The 23,405-nt window shown below is 44.9% G+C and overlaps 1 protein-coding gene across 2 annotated transcripts; it reads right to left on the reverse strand.

The window, feature by feature from the left end:
- Window positions 1-584: 584 nt before the first annotated feature.
- rab11fip5a (RAB11 family interacting protein 5a (class I)) lies at window positions 585-23,194 on the reverse strand. Of its 2 annotated transcripts, none has more exons than XM_020098138.2 (6): window positions 22,503-23,194; window positions 11,326-11,834; window positions 10,053-10,611; window positions 5,301-7,661; window positions 3,802-3,958; window positions 585-3,346 (listed from the first exon to the last, which is right to left on the reverse strand). In XM_020098138.2, exons 1-6 carry the CDS (start codon window positions 22,877-22,879, stop codon window positions 3,089-3,091), a joined length of 4,221 nt encoding a protein of 1,406 aa, XP_019953697.2. In that variant the 5' UTR covers window positions 22,880-23,194; the 3' UTR covers window positions 585-3,088. The 2 variants fall into 2 exon arrangements, with proteins under 2 accessions (XP_019953697.2, XP_019953696.2); XM_020098137.2 differs by having other exon boundaries at window positions 5,301-7,400; window positions 22,503-23,181.
- Between the last annotated feature and the right edge of the window lie 211 nt (window positions 23,195-23,405).

A 23,405-nucleotide genomic window follows, 5' to 3' on the forward strand; every position in this document is an offset into this window, starting at 1 on the left:
CATCTCTCCTCACAAAGAACCGATAAAGACCTTAGAGGTGAAACAGGTGTAACTGCAGCTTTTGTCAGTTCTGCTTGAGAAATCAGAAATGTGGTGAACTGTTTAAGTTTCACTGTGATGAGTTACACCCAGCACTTCCACTGATTACATTTTATTATTAAATATTTATTAAAGGTTCAGTGTGTAGGATTTAGTGACATCCAGTGGTGAAGTTGCATATTGCAGCTGAACACCCCCCACCTCACCCAAAGAAATCAACAATTCACACTATTTAGTTGAAACACACTAGGGAAGATGTCACCAGGATTATTTTACATCTCACCTAAATCTTACACACTGGACCTTTAACTTTTAACTATATGTCTGTTATAAAATGTAAATCATTTTAAATTATAGACCTTTGTTCCTAACACTGATATAAAAAGACCTGAAACTAGATTCTCTTTTTAAAATATCTACATGTTTACGTTTTAGTGAAATGGGAGCAGTTGCAAAATTGCCAGAAAATAACCCTGAATGCAAACTTGAAATCGTATCGCTCACAAAAACACACACCACCGGAGAAAGTTGCACAACCAAACATATAGTGAGCAAGAAACACAAAATATTCTTTATTAAATATACAAAATTTGTGAAACAGAATTGCATCACGAGTTGTAAACTTTCCAATCTTACATACTACCTTACGCACATTCCACTGGCTACACAATCAAGGACAAGGAACAATCAATTTAAATTAAAACCTTTTTCAAAATGGAAGACGTGGAAGAGGACTGCGCTGCGAAAGTGCCGAGTCACACTGAATATGTCTCTACAGTCATCTACGCACTTGATATTGCCGTCGCATAGCGAGAACTGAGATGGAAAGACGGTGATGGACGAGTTTGTAACGCTTCAAGCTCACTGGCTAGTCGTTGTCGTGGTGTCAAAGGCCGAGTGCTAAAATCACAGAGCGATTAGAAAGTGCAGTAGGGTGTAAAGTAGATCTAACTATACCGACATCGGACAGGTACAGTAGAGTCATGTTCTGATGGTTGAATAGTGCAAGAACATCCACGAATGCTGTTAAAAGTGGCATCATATCAGAATATCAGAATACTTCATGGTGTATCAATCTGCTCCATAGATTAAGTTTCAAGGCTTTTTTTTGGCATGTCACAGGAAATCCCTGTTCCGCTCGGTTTCTACTGGTATGCATACAATTTATTTTTGTGCAGTGATCCAAACAATATCATAACAAAGCATCAGAAGGAAAAAAAAATGGGTGAACAGATGGCTTTTCTTTTTCAAAACCAGCCCCGAGCCCCGACGAGCAAAATGAAGTGCTTGATTCTTAATGAGCTTCAAAACAAAGCAAAAAATAAGGCAGTGTTTGGCATTTCAATACGGCAATATATGCTGTAACGTGTGGTATATATCCCTTTATAAACACCTGGAAGCTGTAGCGCTATGCGTGCCTGAGGCGAAGCGGATGTGACACACAGACACTGGGGGAGTGGGAGTCAAGTACCAGCACATCGGAGCCGTGTCGATAACGAGCACATGGGCAGAAGGCAGAAGCATGAGATCCGAGGAGCTGCGGCGATACTGAGTGATGCCGTCTTCGCCTGATAACACCGTGACCCATATGACCACCAGTTAGCTTATGTGGCTGAGCATTATGGGTAATTTCAAGAGGAAAAAACAAGCATAAACACCACATGTCCTGCGTAGGAAATGAAAACCCTTCACCTGTTGGCTAAGAACACTTTTGAACATTCGTACGCTACAATCACTTCCCGGTAACGTGCAGGTGGCGAGGCCGAGCTCTCACGCCGCTCATTTGGTTTTGTAGTTTTCTAAAACCGGTCACAGAACTCGATGCGTCTGTAGAGAGTCGATCCATAACAACAAACATCTGCAAAAGATTGTCGTGATCAGAAACACACTGATGGTTTTACATGTTTTGACCCATTAAATAGAAACTGTGCATCAGGGAGATGATTCTACAAATAACGATTCATTTTTCTTTAGACCAGAAACTATTTTTTAGAATTAGAGAATTCACCAAATATTTTTAAAAACTAAATTAAGCAATTAATCAATTTCAGCTCAACTTTCCGTCCTTCAAGGCAGCTACTGGCTCCAGTTCATTTCAGTTAAGCAAGAAAGATTACTTGCAGATATTTGAAACTAATGGGACTAATTATTTTGTTGCCTTTACTTATAAGTTTTTCAGAGGTGTTAGGTGTTCCACTGATTTTTTTCCTAATCTATTAATGTTTTAATTTATTGTTTATGCTTCTCAATTTTGAATTGAACTTTTACAGTAAAATCAATATCTCTTTGTTTTGAAGTGTGACTCTAACAAAACAGGAATGTTTAGGACGTCACCTCACAGACAAATTATGACATTGATCATCCATTTCTGACTTTTTGTAGAGCTACTGATTGATCCACGAATTGAAAAATATCTGGCAGGTCGAACAGCTCCTGTTCTGAAGTTCACAGCGAAGAAACAAAAAAGGACAAAACTGAGAAGATGTTTCTCTTCTCGAGCTGGTTTCAAGTCTCCACACACTGATTTTCATGCTGCACTGAAATAAACCGAAACCAATGTCTGTCTCAAAGAAGGACATGAATCTAAAAAGTTATGTTCGTCTTTGGAATCTGGAACAGATGCAACAATCTGCATTTAATGGACGAGTGCGATGTTAGTTGTTCGTGCGTTGCTATGGACTGAAACCTCTCCAGTCCCTCTCTCTCTCGTGTTAAGGTGATAGAAGTGAGACGTAAGGTGAAAAGGAGGAACCGAAGAAGAACCTGGTCTTTAGACCCGCTCACTCCTCTGTGAGCGTTAAAAAAAAAACCCAACTTGCCATGTGAACCTGAAAACAACCTGAGGACCCGCTACATTCAGAACCGCCCCAGCCACCTTTAGACGAGGATGTTACAGCGCAGTAAAGCACGCCGGCCGGAACACGACGCCTCGACATCTCTCGGTGCCTAAATATTGGTATCAAAAAGGACAGCGTAGCAGTGAAAAGACTAAAGAGCTGTTGTGGAGGTTAAGAGTGAACGGATGAGGATTGGACTGCAAAATCCTTCGTCACTTTAACTTGGAGCGCACTTGCAGGAGCGTGGGCTTCTGCTCCATGATGCGCACCAGCAGCGTGTCGATGTAGTCCTCCAGATCTCGGACCTGCGGCTTCAGCCTCCTCAGCTCCACCTCCCGCTTGGCCAGCAGGACCCTCTGATGCTCGAACTCCGCCTTCTGCCGCCGCAGCTCCGCCTCCCGCTGCACCAGCAGGGCGACCAGTTCGCTGTGGGTCAGGTGGTAGTACGATCCCGCCCCCTCGGTCAGAGACTGGGGGCAGAGAGAGGGAAGCAACAAACGATAAGAGCGGTGCGATGGTTATGTTTTCACCCCCTGGCCGTTTGGTTCTGGTTTGTTTATGTTTGTCAGAAGCAAAAACTACTGAAGAGATTTCAAGAAAACAGGATGAAAAGATCGAGAAAGAAGAAAGAACCTGGACGAAGGGGCAGATCCAGTCATCTGAAAACAAAACATCGGACATTTGTGGGACTGACTTCTGAGTGTGATTTGTTGCAGCTTGATTTAATTTAAGGAGACAGTTGGGCCTTGGTGGAGATGTCCACTCTACTGAGTAGTGGATTTAATTTATCAAACTTTAATTATACTTTAAGCACAATGACTCATCTGTAAGTTATGAAAGTATAGTGCCTCGTAACACTTTCCATGACTTTTCTCTACTGTATTGCAGTTTTACTCTCGATATTAAAATGACGGATGTACTGCACCTTCCTCCGGTCCGTCTCCGTCTCGCTGATCTGGCTGCTCCTCCCTGGGTGGATGGTGGACTTGAGCTTCTCCAGGCCGGTGGCCAGCACTGACCGGCCCTCAGTCCGCTTCTCCTCAGCCAGCACGGCAGTGGTCAGGGGCCTCACTGGGTGGGGGCTGGACGGGACAACAGCCAGAAATACATACAGTACATAGAGTCAGGTATTACACGTGATACAGCGGCAACACCTTTGTTCAACAGGTGACTTTAAGTGATGTAAGGAACCCGGCCTGGTCACCGCGCTGCAGGTCTATAGTCATTTGGATCTTTGTGTGACATGATCTTTCAAAGTTGAACGGATGAAGAGGAACTGAATTTAGAGAATAAAGTGTTGACATTAATTTTTCCTTCCTCCGTCAAGATTCGACTACAACTTTTTTCTGGAGCTCTGGACCATTTCTCGCAGTCTCAAGATGATTCAAATGAAATTCAAACAAATGTATTTCAGTTACATAAGATGATAAACAGGATCAAGAACGATGACAACATATTTCTATTTCACCAAATGTATTCGATTTTTTTCTGAGATGGCTCAAATGTCAGCTTTTTTGTGGTGACACCGACATTGCTTTATTCTGAAAATTACACGTAACACAACCCTGATTTCCTTTGGGAAGCGTCACGACATCGGAGAAATATTGTCAATGTTCTGAAATATTTGACATGGGTTCAAACACGCCACCGTCTTATTACTTCAGTTCAGGCCAGCATGAGGGACATTCTCAAATTACAATATTACAATAACAGGAAAAACAACTTCCTGTGTCGGTGACCTACATTTAGAAGGAACCTTATTTTACTTCATGCTGCGACAGCGCTGGTTTTACATTTACAGGTTTCATCATTATCTTATAGCAGACTGCTCTGTAGACCTGCAGCGTGACACCAGACATGGATGCAGGTTAGACAGGGTGAGAGTCCTCGCTGAAGGAAACGCTGGTGAAAATTGAAATTAAATGAGCTCGAAACTGAAAGACTTAATTGCATGCGTTGGTGCAATCAAACAAGGAGAAGTGTGTTAAATGTGTTATTACCCCGAGGTGAAAAGGAAATGCTATCAGTGACACAACAACACCTTGTTTGCCTCGAATCCAGCCTGGTTTCTGGTGGAGGTTTTGGCAAATGAGTGTGGCTGCCAGCCCTGTGGGGAGGTTTGTGTGTGTGTGTGTGTGTGTGTGTGGAAATAATCAGGGCAAAATAATAACTGCTAATTGGCCTGAGGCTCTGTTTCCCCTCCTGTCACCACACACAAGACACCTGCAGAGGAGTCCTGTTAACGTCAGTGTGTGTGTGTGTGAGATGAAAAAGAGAAGGTCACACCACAAAAGGAAAAAACCCCTTGAGAGCTGGTGACTCGGCAGAAGCGGAGCGGCAGAAGAAGACTGAAGAAGACGACAGGATAGAAAATTCTGGAAGCTGGATCCCCTCCACCTTCTCACCGAGCATGTGCAACCTCACCTGTTCTGCTGACTGGCTGCCTCCTGCTGCTGCTCCTGCGTCTCCTCAGGCTCTGGCACGGCAGCTTGTGCCGTGCTGGGCGGTGACTTCACCAACGCACTGGCAAGGGGAGGGAAGGAGCAGAGCACTACATGGGAGCTACTAGGAGTTAGAGAGGGAGCAAAGGAGGTCAGAGAAGGGAGGGTGGGGTCTGGTTGAGCCGAGGAGGACTCCTGTATCGCACCGGGGTCGCTCCCGAAGGAGGGCAGGAGGAGTTCGTCAAAGCCGGGCGTCAGGGTTCCCTCAGAGTGGGAGCGGTGTAGTGTGGCAGACTGGGTTTGAGTGTATCTTGAGAACTCGTCATCGAAGACACTGCTTTGGTTTTCCTCACCTTCTTCATCGAGCGTCTTTGGACCGCAGCTGTCCTCGGAGTCTTTAAGTGCTGCAGGGAGAACTTCTAGACCAAAATCATCCCCCATCGAGAACTTTGTCCCGTCATCGCCTCCACGACGGGATTCTTCAAATCTGTCGGTTTGGTTGATTTCTCTGTTCGACGACGTGGATGCACTGGTGGACTCTTCTCGGCCCAAAGCAGCGTCAGCAGTTGTCTGAATGTCGCTCAGCTCACCGCAGAGCGTCTCTTCGAACTCAGAGACGCTGGAGGACGGGTGAGAGGCACAAGTCTGGTAATCTTGCGAGTCAGTGCTGACATAAAGACTTTGTAGGAAGCTGCTGGAGCTCTGATCAGACACCTGAGTGTGCAACAGTGTGCTGTCGAGGTCGAGGCCGGGTCTGGTTTCACCGAAAGCCCCAAATGAGACTGGAGTGGACCGGCTCGCCTCCCGACGCCCTAAACTGGTGTCCAACAAACGCTGCTTCAGATCAGGGGAGGAGGTCAGGATGTATAACGATGGGAGTGTGGAGGAGAATTCGTCGTCTGGAGTCACGAGGATGTTCACATGTTTATTGTTGTTGTCAGAACTATCATCAAACTCCTCAGAGAAATCCACTAAAGAGCTTTCAAACAAATCGGGGCCTTTTCCTGCACTTTCATCATCAGACGGTAAAGAGACGTTGGATTCCAGTTGTAGTTCAGAGAGCTTCGGCAGCAAGTCGTTGGAAATGTTAAGCGTCTCGGTATCTGCACTTTCTCTTTGTGTCTCTCTCGTGAACTCGAGCTCCTGATGTGGAATCAATGGGGACTGCGGTGCCTCTGAAGTGTCAGGACCTCCTTCCCTATCCTGCGGCTGGATAACAGTTTGCTGTGCGACATCAAACGCCGTCCAATCATTTGACCTGTTGCTAATGTCATCTTCAGATTCTGAGGGCTTTGGATTTTGAGACACGGCGGACTCTGGATGTTGGATGTTGCTCTCAAAGTTCCGTGCCTCAGCTTCCTCGAAGGAGGATGCAGATAATTTATCGGGATAAGAAGAAAGACAGGAGAGGAACTCGTCCTCGACCGAGCTGCCGAGACCCGACGAAGCAGGATCCAGGGAGCTGCTGTTGAGCTGTGTGGATGAAGTGTTACAGGGGGTCTGGTGCATGTTAGTGTTGGGTATATTTGTGTTAGTGGTACTGTTAGCTCGATTAGTTTCCGTGCAAGCATCAAGGTTTGATAGATCAGCAGGATTCAAAGTTGTGTTGTCGCTCTCAGAGTTGATGTGTTCTGGGATTGTTTCAAGGAACTGTGCAAATGCGTCAGTGTCTTCTTGGGACGGGTCTTTTCTGCAGGGTTGGTGACGTAGTGCGTCATTTACACTCGTGTTCTGATCCGTTATGGAGAGTAATGTTTCTTTATTATTGCAGTTTTCCAGTGGATGGTCACTGGGCTTGTTTTGCTGTGTTTTGCAATCTGTGCTCAGGTCCTCTGGAGACTGCAGCCTGCCAGCTGCAAACGCTTCAAAAGACTCGTCCCACTCTGAATCTGGCTCCGGCTGCCCAGCGGACATAAAAGTGTCGGAGAACTCCTTGCCTAAATGTTTCTCAACTTCGGCCATCCGGTCACTCGTTGCAACATCTGTGCCAACGAAGGAGTCCTCTGTGGTTGGGCTGTCGTGGGTCAGAGTGTGGTTGGGGTTGCTCGCCTGCGGAAAGAGCTGAGCTATGGGGGGCCGGGAGCTGGAGAGATAGGGCAGAGGAGGCAATGGGGGTGTTGGGGGCTGAGTGGTTAGCACGTCGTCATAGAAAGGGTTGTGCTGGAGGACGGAGAAGAAAGGGTTGCAGGGGGATAGGGGAGGTGGTGAGGTCTGTGAGCGGCAGAAGGGGTTAGTGTGATGCAGCGGAGAAACCGGAGAGGTAAGATCGACCGGGGGACTCGAGGGGTGGTTACTAGAGGGGAGGGGATCAGTGGTGGGGTCTAGTTTAGGTGACACCACCAGGCTGTGAAAGGAAACGCACAAAGTCCTCGTGATTAGTGAGGACACACGACTGTACGTCTGCAGAAGGTTTTCTGTCTCATTTCACATCTTTACCCAGTATTTTTACTCACTGCTTGTGTATATAAACAGTATAGAGCCCGAACAATATGGATTTTTTTGGGGGCAGGTGCAATATTAAGGAGTAAAAAAATTCCAATACCTAAGTGAGGTCTGATGTTTAACATTAAACCATAAACTTTATCATAAATATCTATAAATAAAAACAGAAATACACACACATCCCCGACAACTGATACATCGGGTCGGGTTCTAAAACAGTTTTGACTTAAATAAAAATGTAAAGTCGTTTTAATTCCCTTAAAGGTTCAGTGTGTAGAATTTAGTGACATCTAGAAAACATCACAAGGAGTATTTTATATTAAATTAGATCTCTTTCACCTAAATCTTACACACTGGACCTTTACCTTTTCTTATTTGATTCGATCGCTGGTGGTTTTGTTGCTTATAAACCAGAGTCTCTACAAACTAAAACCAGCTGTCAGAGTAACTGGAAACATTTTATAATCTCAAAATGTCCTCATCTGTAACTGTATTAGTTGCCTCATACTTGTTTTTGTATATCTATGCATCTAAAACACGTATTTCTGAGCCTCACCTTTGTTTTCCCTGATATTTTGCGGGAGATGCAGCTGGGTGTAGTGATTACTTTGTGCTACCGCTGCCAACTTGGCACCTCTCCCCCTCTGAGGATCTGAGCATGTGGTTGTGTAAGCGATGAAAACGTAAAGTTACAGCGCTGGCAGAAAGGTATTGAGTGTACTATGGTCCAGAACAGCTGACCTCGCTTCAATCAGCAGGTGCTTATCAGACCATTATTCTGTTGTGGATGGAAATATTATGACTGTGTGCTTGTTTTTTTTCTTTCTTGTCTTGGGTCAGTGAACTGATAAAAAAATTTAAATAATTGTCAATAAGGGTTTTTGGAGAACTGGAGTAAAGATTTGATTCATATTAGAAACCAACACAAAGAAGAGGGAGAACGTATGGAACAGCAGGCGACAGCTCCCAATTAAATTACCCACTTCAGATTGTACACACACACACACACACACACACACACACAGACACACACACACACACACACACACACACACACACACACACACACACACACACACACACACACCACAAGAGACCAATACTTGTTCCAGCCCACATCCTCATCTTTCCTATGAAACTGACATTCTCACTGAACCGTGTTACAGCGTTTGCGACGCTTCAAGCTTGATGGAGCTAATTTCACGAGAGCAGCTCCGTCCTCCATCTGCATTGCAGAGACCTGCTGTAACCAGAGACTGAGACACCAGGGGCCGAGGACAGACGCGCACAGAGCTGGAGGCAGCGTCTTGCCGCCATGCTGGCACGCAGGAAGTGGAAAGTAAACAACCACCATGATACGTGTTCGACGTAACGACACCATGGACACGGAGTTTGAAACTGAACCCTCGGGGACCAGGGGGCATTTTAAGAATTTACGTCTTTAAGTTTTATTTGAGAAAACACAACTTTACTCGATCCTTGTGCTCAGAATATTTGTCTTTAAATTATTAAAATAGGTTCTAATCTCTGGGATTTAATGGTGTTGGTCAGATTAGCCATTTCCCTGTTTACAGTTCTTATGCTAAGCTAGGCTAACCATGTTATGACTGTATATATAAAGATGGAGGACACGACAGCTCCCTAAAAGTGAAGCCAATGCGTCTCATTCGCCCCCTGGTGGCTGGCTGCAGTATAGGTTAAGAACCCTGCTAAACCTCCATGTTAGCAGATGGGACATGGAGCAAACTAAAAAGTCAAAGTAAACGTTGGATATTTTGGCTTGATTGCTGGATGGTGGGAGGAAGTGGAGACGTGTGGTCCATCTTTACAGTCTCATGGTGAAGATTTCAATTTTAGCACTGAACCGATTCTATCCTTTATGTATTTTAGGGTTTAAGGCATTTACCTGTAATTTTTTTTTTAATTCAAGGCTTCAAAACGCCTCCGAATTCACAGTTCATCAACAACTTGAGCAAAGTTGTGTTTAAACGTTGCTGCCAATGCGTCAGCCTGCACCTCAAACACATTCCTTCACGCCAGCATTTTTTTAAAACCAGAATACAACTCAAGTACACAGATCACATGCGATAGGACCTGAGTGTTCGAGCGGAGATGCAGGGGACTCTTAACGGTGCAGGTTCAAACTCTTAACGGGCTCAAGAGCACGTAAGCTGCTTTTCACCACATTGATGTAAATCATATTTATACTGAAATGTGATGTAAGATAACTCATCACCTGCTGAACCCATCAGTGTGTGATGAGTTGTCTCTGTGTTCACAGTGTGTCTCTCACCTTGGTTTGCTGTTTGAGTCCTTAGATCCAAACCAGCCCTTGTGTTTCTCCTCAGTGGCAGCGGGGCCCTCCTCCGACCCGTCCTTGACCTGACTCTGCCCTTTCCCAGCAGAATCACTCCTCCCGTGGGGGAACAAGTTCCTCCTCTGCTTCTTCCCCTGGCTGTCTGACAGAGCCGCCTGTCCCAAACGCTCCTCTTCCTCCTCACCCTGCATGGGGCCTCTTTGCTCCAGAGCCGCTGCTATGGCTGCCTTTTCCTCCTCGCCGGGTTTGTCAAAGGACCAGCGGCGCCCGTCGCCCACAGGGGCTTTGTGGGGGTCTGCGGACGCCTGCGGGTTGAGGTTCTGTAGCGACACTGACACGGGCAAAGACTTCTGCAACAGTCCCAGGCCTAAGGAGTTGACGGGTTTTCCTGAGCCTGGGTCCAGGGGCTGGACTTTGTAAGCATGGCTTCCGTTAACGCACACAGTGGGCTGAGGCACTGCTATGGTGATCTCACCGGCCTCGTCACCGGAGTCACATCTGAGCGAGGGCGACTTGGGCGACGTGTATGTGTGCTCTGCAAAAGAGAGGAGAGAAACGGAGATGGGGGGAAATGGAGGCAGGTAATCAATGGCTTTGCTAAATTTAATTTACAGGCAGCTAAGTCGGGTGATAAAACATTGTAATGTCTTTGCCTTTCACAGCAGGGTGGGTCAGAATCTCTGGATTAATTCACCTCTGTGTGATTACTCAGTTCTAGTATAATGGGAACTGTTGCTCTGTGCTTCACTGTGCAGAGTCAGTCTCTCTCTCTCTCTCTAACTCTGCAATCAGGCGATTTAACAAAGCAGACGAGACTCAGAGGAGCTCGAACCTCCGCAAAATCCACACGGCTGTCAAAACACAGCAGCTCCACATGGAGTATTTTCACTCACATTTAATTAAGTCTTTGTGGGTCTATTGTGAAGTGGAGACGCACACGTTCCCCCAATTTATTTTCACTTTGTGAGCTGATTGCAGCAACACTATGGTCGTCCAGCTGGAGGATAAGGACACAGCATTTTCTCTGTCGTGATGGTTTTTAAGTTTTACAAATATGAACCAATGTATTATTATTATTATGATCACGCTAATGAATTAGCTCAAACAGAATCTAATACAAATATAGTAAAGAAATAATAAGAACATAAAATTAAAGGGAAAAAAAGTGGATTATTTGTGGCCTCTCACTGAAATCTACCGTTGGACTGAATGTGAATCCAAACATGGTCTATCCTCTGGGGATTCTCACCTGGGGAGTTGTCTGCCGTCAGGTTGCTGCTGTTACTGGGGGAGTTGGACAGGTCAGAAACCACCACACTGATCCCCGCTGTGGGACTGAGGCTCCCGCCCCGCGACGACTCGCTGCTCTCTGAGCCGAGAGATGTGCTGGAGCGAGTGTCCGACGACTTCCTCAGCTTCCCTCTCAGGAAGAAGGTCCTCATCTTGCTCCGCCGGGCCTCGCCCCCCTCGTCGTCCTCGTATTCCTCCTCGCCTCCTCCATCGCTCGGCAGCCGGTGACGCATCCGATACAAGGACCCGTTTCCACTTGTCTGGACGGCCGAGGAGGAGTCCTCCTCACTGGATCTCCTCTTCCCCCTCATGCGTTCTTTGAGCTTATTGAAGGTGGAGGTGCCTTTGTCCTTCATCACGAGGTCGTACATGCTGGCTGTCAGGTTGTTTCTGGTGAACTGGACGGTGACTTGAATGTCTCCTCGCTCCTTCTCCTTCTTCCCCGTCTTGGAGTTGAGTCTGTACCACCTGCAACAGAAAACATTTAACATTTTAAAGTGTTTCCCTGTAGCCGTCTGACAAGTCGATATAATTAATCAGCAGCGATTCTGATTATTGATTCACTGTTTGAGTCATTTATCAAGTAAAATGCAGAATGATTTCTGGTTTCAGCTTCTGAAATATGAGTTTCTATCATTGTAAAGTTGATGTCGTTCTCTCATAAGCCACGGTGTGAGGGCCGAGGCAATAAAACAACATCAGTCACTATCAGAATATAAGTTTGATCAATGGCAATATAACAAAAAGCAGCGAGGAAGCAGAGTGTGGGGGTTTCATTTATCCTCCTCAGATCTGTTCAATGTTTTTTAAGTGTTTATCCTTTCAACTTTGACTCAGGAGAAAAAGTCAGTGTTTAAACTTAAAATAAATTATATATTAAAAAGATGTTATTCCCAAACACAACATGACTCAACAGGTGGAACTCCTCGACAGCTTCAATCTCTGTTAAAGATCAATAACTACATAAGAAAAGTTGTTTGAATTCATCACCACTCTGCTTTGTGAGTGACTTCTTCTCCATGGCTGTCGAGGATCATGGGTAATGTAGTGTTTAGACGTGTCTCATTGATTTTATCAGAGTCAAAGCTCAAGTCATTTAAAAAGTGATATTAGAAACTCCAGTGTTTCTGATTTAAGAAACATTTAGAGGGAAATAATTGGAGATGTTACAGTGACTGTCGACCTCTCACTCCTCCAATATTAAAACTGACATTAAATTCTTCAGTGTTCTCATAATTAAATTATATTAAAATACACATTTATTGTTTTTTCTTTTCTTTTTTTTTTTTAAACACACACAAAACTCAACTTGAGTCATGAGTCAGTTTGGCGAGTGGGGTCATAAAGTAACAAGATTTATTCTGTTGTAATTATAAAATGGGCCAAAATGTCGTGTGTGTGTGTGTGTGTGTGTGTGTGTGTGTGTGTGTGTGTGTGTGTGTGTGTGTGTCTCTCTGCCCTACTAACACACTAACACACAGCTGTGTGTGGTCAAACATCCCACAATGCCTTGGGGAGGCCTCTTGTTTTTTAATCATTCTGTGTTAAACAAGAACAAAGAAGTAAAACAATGGCCATCTCTGATTTAACAGTGCGTGTCCTACATATAACAACAGACCCTCCGTAAAAACTGATTCTCCCCCTCCTCTGAATTCCTTCACTGCACAGAGCAGCAGTTCTTAGAAACCCTGCTCCTGCTGCGAGGAACAATGACACGATGACACCTCCCTGTGACTCATGGGAAAGTCTCATCTGGTCTGTTGTGACTGGTTTTAAAAGAAAAAGAGGAAAATTCCCCCAGCGAGCACACGTTTCCGACACCTGATGCCAACAGGGAGTTTTGCGTTGCAGCGACAGAAAGACAAACCAAGAGCCAAGACCTACTTTTATTTTTTCACTTCCTGTGCTGCCGGGCTATTTTCAAATAACGCCTCGACCACAGCGACTCCGAGTTCCTGCATCGAGAGGCTGAGTGACAAACACCTGCCCAAATTCACAATCATTCTCTGGTACAAGTTCATGTTCTGTAGCTTCGTGACATCATATAACTAGAATGGCACTCTAGTTATATAAGCACCTCCACCAAGGCCCAATATAAATTCAATCACGCTGCACCAGATTCCACACACACATAGATGTCAGGTCCCTAAATGTGCATTATTTGTTTCTTTGACATTGATTTCAATTACAGGTCGTGCGTTGGTAAAACTCAGAACTATATACAACTTTAATGCAGAAATATAACACAGGATGTCAGAGATATACGTGGGAGGGAAAGTAACACTTCAGGGACGACTGCAATATCCTGTTCTGTCGAGTTAGCAAGAAAATCTAAATGTCATGTTGTGGAACGTCAAATGTGCGACTGCGAAATGTTACAAGAGGTTAAAAGGTAAAAGCTGAGAGATGAAAGCTCCAACATGAAAGGAAACTAAAGAGCTGTTACTATGGGATTCTGTACAATATGAATCACATCTGTAGTTGTGAGAAAATCCCTTAAATACACATGGTGCAGGTTTATTAAACAAGTTTCTGCTGCAGAGAGAGTGAAACAACGTTTTTACAACCCTGAGCAGTCTCACCATAATATTTTGAGAGATTCTTGCTAAAGGTTTTTTTTTTTTTTCTATTTGAACTTACAGACATTTTTGGAATTTTTGAGGTTCCAGGCAGCTTTATACTTTGTTGAACTGAAAAAATGATAAGTTACATGTGTAGCTTACTTTTGGCTGCAAAGGAATGAGGACAAAAAAAAATAAAACTGCAGAGATTTGATAAAAGCCTTTGAGACTACGAAGTCTTATACAAAGTCAGTGGCTTTATTTCCAGGTTCATTTTGGTTTTGTTTGATCACAAATTAAAAGAGACAAGAAAACTCTGCTCCAACGAACACACATATTAGTAGGTTGTCATATAATCATCATCATCATCATCATCCAGCCACCGACCTCGACTTCAGCCCTGAAAACACTGTGACACCAACGAAACTCCGCGGCCACGAAAAACACTTAGCAAAACAAACTCCAGAGCTTCCAGAGCAACGCAGAAATAACAAGCAGGTGGAGCCGCAGGACAGAGGAGAGGAATGCTGCTGCTGCTTTTCATAGCCGCACCAGAACAAAACATCGCGTCACATAAATACACGTTAACAAACCCACATGTCATTTATACGCGTCAAAAGGGGAAACAAGAGGAGGACCGACACTCCCATGTATAAAACAAGCAGCGGTGAAGTTTTTGCATTTGTCAAACTTGACAGAGGCTGACCATCATTCTTAGATTATATTAATCCAGTTAAGTATTAAAATCTCGTCAAATCAAATCCTGTGAGCAGATTATCAAGCAATGAGTAAGCAAAGTAAATTCCTGAGCTTTAAACCGGTTTGTTCTCTTCCTTTCTTTTCTTTTTTTTTTTTTATTATTTGGAAGCAGCACAAATATTTTTGCTTTGTGTCGGCTCTTGCTCCTGCGACTACAATTGTATTCGCTGCCTCAGTTGCCTGTTAGGTGTGGACTCCAGTTTCACACCGATGCTCCAACAATAGTATCAGTCCTCCGTCTGACAGAGCCCTGGCCAACTCCCTGCAGCCGAGGTGGGGCTCACATTCCAAACACGGGACCAGGGAGCGATGTGAGGGTTTTCTCCTGCAAACGTCAACTTACTACTACAGCCGCCAGCATTGATTTCCCCGTCCACACATTGTAACTATTGTTAGTCTCGCTCCAAAGACTCTACTGACACAAACCTCCAATTTTGTGATTTATTTGCTTTTTTGTCTTTTTTAATTCGACCTTTGTCGGCTGAATAACAGGAAATAAAACAGAGGAGATCATTTGCTTCTGCTGACTCGTACCATCTCGTAAGCTCTTTTTCATCATCCACGCATTTTGAAGACGATGCAAAGGCCTATTTATACATGTGCACCTGGGCTTGTGGGTCACGTAACGCATGAACAAGCCTGACGACGAAGAATGTGAACGTATATAAAAAAGTAAACGTGAAGCCTTAATACAGAAACTGCAGCGCAGAACAAAAACAGCCTGTGCACTCGTGCAGAACAGTCTGTCACAGAAGAGGACTGCACACTTCCACCAGGCTGTTGACCCGTCACTGTGAAGCATTGTGGGTAATAAACACCGATCCGCAATAACCAAATGTTCAAACTGATTTGTGAGCATGAGTTGTTTTTAATGCACAATCCCATTCCAGAGCTGCAGAGCATGACAGGATATCTGCTTCCCCATCTTGCAAAAACAGGAAATCACAACCCTCCACCCCGTCCCAGCGTGACACCATCTCCTCATCTCGGCCTGCTCACTGAGGAGGAGATAGGAGGGTTTTTATTTTCTCTTCCAGCTGCCGTGTTAGTCTTCAGCTTGCAAAGTACACGTCTTCTGTGGAGCAAGTAGATCCCTGTAGAAACCAGCCTCCGAGGCAGGACGGGGCTGGAATAACGAGACAAGTAGGCTATCAGCTTATTTTATCCAGCGTGTGCTGGGTCTCTGTGGGGATCTGTGAGCCTGGGTGGCATCAGAGCCAGACAAGAGAGGCTCTCTGAGGTAAAAGTGGTGCCAAGGGCAAAGGATCTGTGTCAGCTGAGGAATTTAGCGTCTTGTTCATGTTGGAATTTCAGGTTAGATTGCTCTGAGATACACTTTTCTTCAGCAGAGATAGTTTGTCACCGCTCAGTCTGAGACAACCATAAATATGTGAGGTGACAGCTGCTTCCAGTTCTGTGAATCCCCAGATATCGGGGAAGCAAAGGAGGTGTCATGTGAAGAAGCAGATGCTGGAGTCTACTGGTGAAATTTCCCTTAAAACCATCTTGGTTATTGTCTTCTTGTTGTTGCCGTGAAGAGAACAACCCTCGAAACGCTACAGAGACAGTTGGTGTCTGTCGCCTTTTCCCAAAAACAAGCCGAGTGCACTGTGTAAACTTCCACGTTGGTCTTTTACGTTTTATTGCAGCGATTAAATATCTGTACCACTGAGAAAGAACTACAACACAAGTGCTATGTATGCCACATGTTAATGAGATCCCCAGTTCCTCATATCACTCAAATAACTCATCATGGACTATTCATCAAACTTATAAACACAGTAACCATCACAACACCAGCTCTCTTTATATTTGCTGAAAATTCAGAAGCTTTAAACCAGGTTACAAAGTTATATCTTTGTCCAAAGTGAGTCCCCGAGAGACATCAGATCTTTAAATATTCTGTCTGCCAATTAAACAAGCTGACTCAGCAGAAATGTTACCAGCAAACAAACCCAACGGTGCTGGACAGACTGTAAAAGCTGCGGCCGACAGCCAGAGACGCTCGACGACTCCCGAGCAGCAGCACAAACTCGATGTGTCCGAAAAAAATTCAAGGCAGGTAAACAGTGCCACTTCATTTGAGCTTCATTTGACACTTCCCATTACATGTCTCTCGCTGAATTAGGCCAGCGAACCCTCCAGGAGCACTGTGGGTAACGGCGCGGCCTGGATTCCTGCCTCCTCAGCAGAAGTAGCAGACAGGCTGCGAGTCCCAGAGCACATTCCACATCTGGACGCGATGAGCTCAAACCTCGCCGTTAACTTCCCTCGTAATAACAACCCAGCATTGTGTCCTCGCACCACACACCAGGGATCGAGCGATAGAGGGACTGGAAATGTTTACTTATTGTGTCAGAAGCTGCGTCTCAATTTAAATCTGTATAGATAATCACACACGAGGAACGAGCGAGACTGGGATCGAACCAGCAACCCTCTGATTACAGCCACAGCCAGCGTGGCACCACCACCACCACCATCCAATCTTTGGCAGACGCCAAGAACTGCTGGTGCACTTTGAATAGTTTTAACATGGAACGGCTTCAAACATTAATGAATTACAGTTTGCTGAACCTTTGCTGACAGGCGTGTGATGGATGCATCATTCTTGACATTTGAAAACAACAAAACTTTCCCTTTTGTGCTTCATCTAACAAAATGATTATAAAACTTCAAGATGTTATGTTGTAATCTCGGGAGCGTTATTCTGTCAATGTGTTTATTTTTTTCATGTTCAGAAAAACTGAAAACTAACGAAGTCATAAAATAAAAACTCTCCAATAAACCTCGTCTATAAATCACGGTAATGATATGTTGGAAATACAAATGGGTGCTGTTTACCCGACAGTATTACACAACAGTAAAATGAGTCATTCCTACAAACAGAGGTGCTGCACCTGCAGAGGCCTCCTGAGAACAATATAAAAAAAGGATAATGCGTTTGGACGTCACTTATTATTTTGTTCAAGGCCAATTTCTGCATCACAGAGTTCAATGAACATTGTGCTAAATGCTTAAACAACAAATTAAGGCCGTGGAAAAATAAAAATGTGAATCTCTGTCTGAGCAGATTTTAGATTTGAGAATAATCCAAAATAATATAAATTCTATTGGAATCATTTTTAAAATAAAACCAACCAACAAAAAATAAGACAAAACATAAAATGAAGAAGTTGTTTCCTTTTCTTTATGTTTAACTCTTCTTACATTTAATTCTAATGCCAATGTTCGTGGTCTTGACTGAGCAATTCATCAAACTGGCAACCAAGCTTCTTTAATAAAGAATATTTGTATCTGATTCATTGATTCATTTAAAGCAAATCACATTTTTCATTTTTATCCTCTACGTGAGTCTGGGATCACATCTGATTTGTGGTAAATCTAGAGGGGAAACAAATCTGCTTTCAGACGTGCACTGAACTGTTCCTCCATATTTTTTCTCCAGACGAGGTGACTCTCTGCAGTTTCGAAGAAAACCTCCTGCTGTGTTGTGCATGTGTGAAAGGTGAACTCTGGGTAAACCCTGTATTTTACAGGTCATGTCTGAGTATAGCTGCTCTCATTGTCTTACACTTCGCTGCCTTGCTCACATTAGCATGTTGGCTAAAGCTGCTCTGACTATACCTGCAGGAACAAAAACAATCTAAATCGCTGTGTCACAGTGACCTAGATTTATCCGTCTCCTCTGGTGGTTCTGGTCTGATAAAAAAAACAGAAACTACCTTTAATGCATCTCATCGTCTTTACTGCACGAAACCTCCAAACAGCAGCATTTATTTTATGGCGGATGACGAGTCAGGTCTCACTGTTATATAATCTTAAATGTCCATTAGACTGTTTTCTCTCTTGGCTGCAGCTATTGAGTCTGTCGGCTCTGAGCAGAGGACTTTTCTGGATGCACACGCACACACACACACACACAGTCTTTCTGCCTCACTCAGCAGATGGACGTTCAGTGCTCAGATCTGCCTCAGTATCACTCGGAGCCTAAAACGACATCAGACGTTGGTTTTCTATGATGACAAATTGTCCTTGGGTCTCTTGAATGTTGGGTATGAATTCAAGTTACTGTTGTTATTATTACAGACGGACAATATGTCAATCTAAATCATAATATAACCACTTCCTGTCCACTATGTGATAAATCCCTGATCTCCAACAAAAAGTCTGGAAAAAGCTTGATTATGAAGGAAACTGTTACAAAACTCAGAGACAACTGATATTTAGAGAGTAAAATGCGTTGCCTGCTAAGATCTGGTGACGTTTTGCAGCTTCCTCCCCCCGATAGACCCTTTTGGGGAATTCACCCAACACCCACCTTTCCAGGAATCTCTAACTCTGAAAGCTTCACATGCAAAACCATCTCGGCCACTGCTTCCTCCTGTACCACCCGTCTGAGGCCAAGCTATTATTTACTTTAACTTCGTTTAATGCACCAATCACTGATTAACTTCAGACATGTTTTAAATAAAGCATTCCTGTGGCTGTTTGGCTCTCATGGTCGCTTGTGTGTGAAGAAACTGTGCCCTAATTATATTTTCATTATCGAGTTGACTATTTAGTTTGTTGCATCAAATATTATACCATCAAATTAAATTTACAGAACATTTTTAAGAAAGTTCGTCATTTGTGTTGGATAAAGTATTTAAATGAGAAATCAAAATTGTTTCTAATTCTCCGTTGATAAACAACATTCTGACAAATAACGTCTCGAGTCACAATAAGTCGCAAAGTGCTTAACTTTGTGTTTGAGTCCCAAACGGATAATTGATTTCCTTTCAATCCTTGAAGAGTTATGATGGTAAAAACAAAGCAGGTTAGCATCTGTTTTAACTGTAGCAAGCCGGCTAGTTAAGCTAAAATTAGCTCCACTGCTTAACTGAAAACAGAATAACCACATCCACATTCAGCCTCATCCTTCATTGCCGCTGACTGTGACGGGAACTCGCTGATTCAGAAGTACACTGTGTGAAAACTGATGAATCCTGGAGAGAATAAAATAAGTCAGAGGTTCCGGAGAAAGGAGACGTTTCAACATGAAATGTCTCCATTTGCTGAAATATACGACCGTGAGCACTACATCACCCTGAAGCCTCCACTTCCTCTAAAGGGCTTTATAAATATTACAAACTGTAGAGTGACACAGTATTGGCAGAGCTAACAGAGACACCTCGGCCCTCCGCCTCCGCAGTAAGAAATGAAACACAACTGTCCCTGAAAAGCCCGGAGAGGGCGTTTTAAAAGGCCGATCTCACAGACATCTGACTGAATAATGTGACGTCGTGTTGAGGGGATCACTCCTCCATCTCACCTGAGCAGCGCACTCACTGCTTTCTTTCTCTGTTTGTTGTTATTATCAGATTTGACTGCCACCATTCATCTCCATGCAAATAAAGCTCACCTTGAGCAAACAGTCCTGAAGAAAGCACTCGCACTTGATTTGCAACGTAATAAACCACAGACGTAAAACAACTCTGCAGCTTTTTACGTTATAATCCCACAAACATGGTAGCAGTTGCCTATAAACAAACGTAAAACGTAATGCTGCAGTAGCTTTACTTGTTCCTGTCGAACCAGCCGGCAAACGTATGATGCTAATATTAGCCATATTAGTTCACAGACTTTATGACTCTTCTATAATATAAGTCACACTGTGTATTTATTATTACCTCATGTTGCTGATCAGTGAAGACAGTCACCAAAAGCGTTAGCAGGTTGGGTACTGGTGCTAAAACATGAGGTGTTACACGATCCACACATTCACGGCAGCACCTTTCTGAACTTTACAAAATGTTTAACAGAGGCAGACTAAGAGAATCATGTTGTTAAAGAAGTGCTGCTTGTGTTTAAAGCTCAATTTAAGTCAATCAAATCCTATCAAAGCACGATTTAAAATCAGAGAGTGGGATGTTTTACTCAACCGATATCGGCCTCAACATCATTCTCCAAAGATCCATATCCTTCAGGCTCCAGCTGGAAGTGTTGCTAGTGTTTCACTGAAGACCACATGGAGACCACATGACTGTACCAAAGCACGGAACTGCTGACACGTCAACATCAGACTCTAACCTTCAAGCAAACCGGCTGCGACGGTGACAGACGGGAGAGGACTGGTTCTCCTTTCATCTCGTGTTCACAGGTCTATCTGAGTGAAAGCACAGTCGGGTCGGGGAGGTAGTCACGTCTGTCAAGTGCCACAGACACGAGAGGGTGAGAGGGACCTCTGTGTTGATCTGTGCTCGGTCGACACGATGTCATGACGGAGCAGGGTGTTGTGATTCCACACAAAAACACCGATACTGTCCAACATGTGCCTGATGACCACTATGTCGTACCTTTACTGTGTTGTTTGTGTTCTTTCATGTTCTGGTTTTGCGTACTACTCCTGTTGTCATTGCTAACAGCTGTTGTGCAGCCAGATTCTGTATCTTACAATGAGACAACAGTTTCCATGAACAGGAGACAAACTATTGTTTGAGAAATTCCTGTTTACATCACATGCCCAGTGTACGTGAGGGCACCGGCCATGCCGCCAATTAGTGGCTGCACGGTGTGTCAATCTGGTTTATCTGCATTTCAACCATAGTTGGTTAAGTATCAGGAGATCAGATGATCATACACTTACATAAAACTGATCTTTGTCAACAAAGACTCATCAGACTGGGATAAATCACCCACTGATAATCAGGAGGTTTGATCTTTCCACTGACAAAGAGAAATATTTAAAGGTCCAGTGTGTAAGATTTAGGTGAAAGGGAATTTAATGTAGAATAATCCTCATGATGTTTTCACTAGTTCATTTAATCTAAAAGCCCTTTATATTTAAATACTTTATATTTAAATACTTTATATTTACATGGAGTGGACCCTCTCTACTGAGGCTGCCATGTTTTTTTTACATTCGTCCAGACTGGACCAACTAAACACCTTTTGAGTTTTTATGAAAACCGAAGCTACCCCAGTTTCTTTCTCATGTTTAGAAGGGGAGGGTGAGGTGAGGGGTGTTCAGCTGCAACAAGAAACTTCAACACTAGATTCTACACACTGTACCTTTAAGTTAAGAATGTAAAAACTCAATTATTCTTGAGTTCATTTCTGTGCAATCACTTTCAAACCTGCAGCACGTTCGGGTCATTTCTCTACGCGATGTTGAAAGGAATGTTCGAAAGTGTTGGGGATTAACAAAACTAGTTTAAAGTAAAGCAGCAGAATCCAAATGTGCATTGTTTATCGCTTATTGATCACAAAGAGGAGTCGTCTAAAGGTGGAAATGTTTAGGCTGCGTCCAAACTTGACGCCCGTCCACGTCAGTGGTGCAGTTGTCGGGCTCCTGTGCAAAAAACATGTTATTCTAAAAATACCCTGGAGCTTACAGATCATGAAACTGTTAGATTATCCCAGAGAACTGGGACAGGACATTAATCCCACCCGGCTCTACGTCACGCCTGGACCACTGGGAAAACCAGATTATTGAGAAGCCACAACAAAACAAACAGCCTGGAGTGGGAGGTGGGGATGGGGGGGGGGGGAGCCTGCAGCCTCAGTGGGATGTGTTGTGGTCAGAGTTTAGTTTGGTATTTCTGTGGGAGGAGGGAGGGTGTGTCTGCAGGGCCCTGGTGCAGCACCACAGATTTGACAGCTGTGTTTATGTCTGGGAACAAACTGGGAAGCGAACTACACAACACAGAGAGGGACAGAGGAGGTGGATGAAGGCAGATGAGGCTCGTGCAACCACATCTGTAGGTTGACATCACAACACACACACACAGACACACACACAGACACACACATGACGTGCACAGGAAGATGAACTCACTGGTTTTTCACCCATCTGCTCTGGTTGAACACCTCATCCAGTTGAACCACAGCCTGGCCGAGGAACACGTCCAGCCCGATCAGCGCCCGGTGCATGACGGTGAGGACCAGCTCGCTGCCCCCGGCCGGGTACCCGCTCCGCCCGCCGCCCTGCAGCACGCCGGGCTGCAGCTCGAAGGAGCACTCCTCCCTCCACTCCGGCTCGGTGGTCTTCTCCACCACGCCGGTCGAGTACTTCTCCTTCCCCAGCTGGATGATGGCGTACACGTCGCTGGTGCCGTGCTTGCCCTTGCCCCGTAAGCCCCTGCCTCTGAGCACCGTCACCTGGACGTGCGTCGGTACCCATATCTGCTCCTCCTCCACGGTTAGCGAGGACATGTCTGCAGCCGCCGCCGCCGCCTCCAGACACACCGACCGAGCTGCCGCGCTCCCCGAGGCCACCGGGAGGGGAGGTGGTGCCGCTTCCTCCGGTTTGTGCGCTGTCACGTCAGCTCCGGGCTCGGCGGGCGCTGCCGCATTATGGCTGTCTGCTGTGTCGGTTGTCTGCGGGAGAAGGTGCCGCGGTCGCCGGCTGGTTCCGTGCCCTTGTTGCTCTGCTCTGCGGCAGCGGCAGCGTCCGTCCCCGCACGGCGCGTCTCTGGCTGCCTCTCTCCCCCCTCCCGCCCCGCCGCCGCACGGGCCTCTCTGCGGGCAGCGACGTCACGCCTCTACCCTCCTTCTCCTGCAGGAAGTTCAGCACGCGGCTCCGTGCACGCCTCCGCTGGAATGTGGCGTGAAGAGAAGCGTTCGACGGGTCAAACACCCACGACCGTCAGCAGCCTCAGAGTCAAACCAGCGTTCGACGACAAAGACACAGGGTTTGATTAAAAGTGGAGACAATGAGGAGGAATAATCCTTCAATCAA

The sequence above is a fragment of the Paralichthys olivaceus genome, chromosome 12 (assembly GCF_024713975.1).
Source record: "Paralichthys olivaceus isolate ysfri-2021 chromosome 12, ASM2471397v2, whole genome shotgun sequence".
NCBI classification, from domain to species: Eukaryota; Metazoa; Chordata; class Actinopteri; order Pleuronectiformes; family Paralichthyidae; genus Paralichthys; species Paralichthys olivaceus.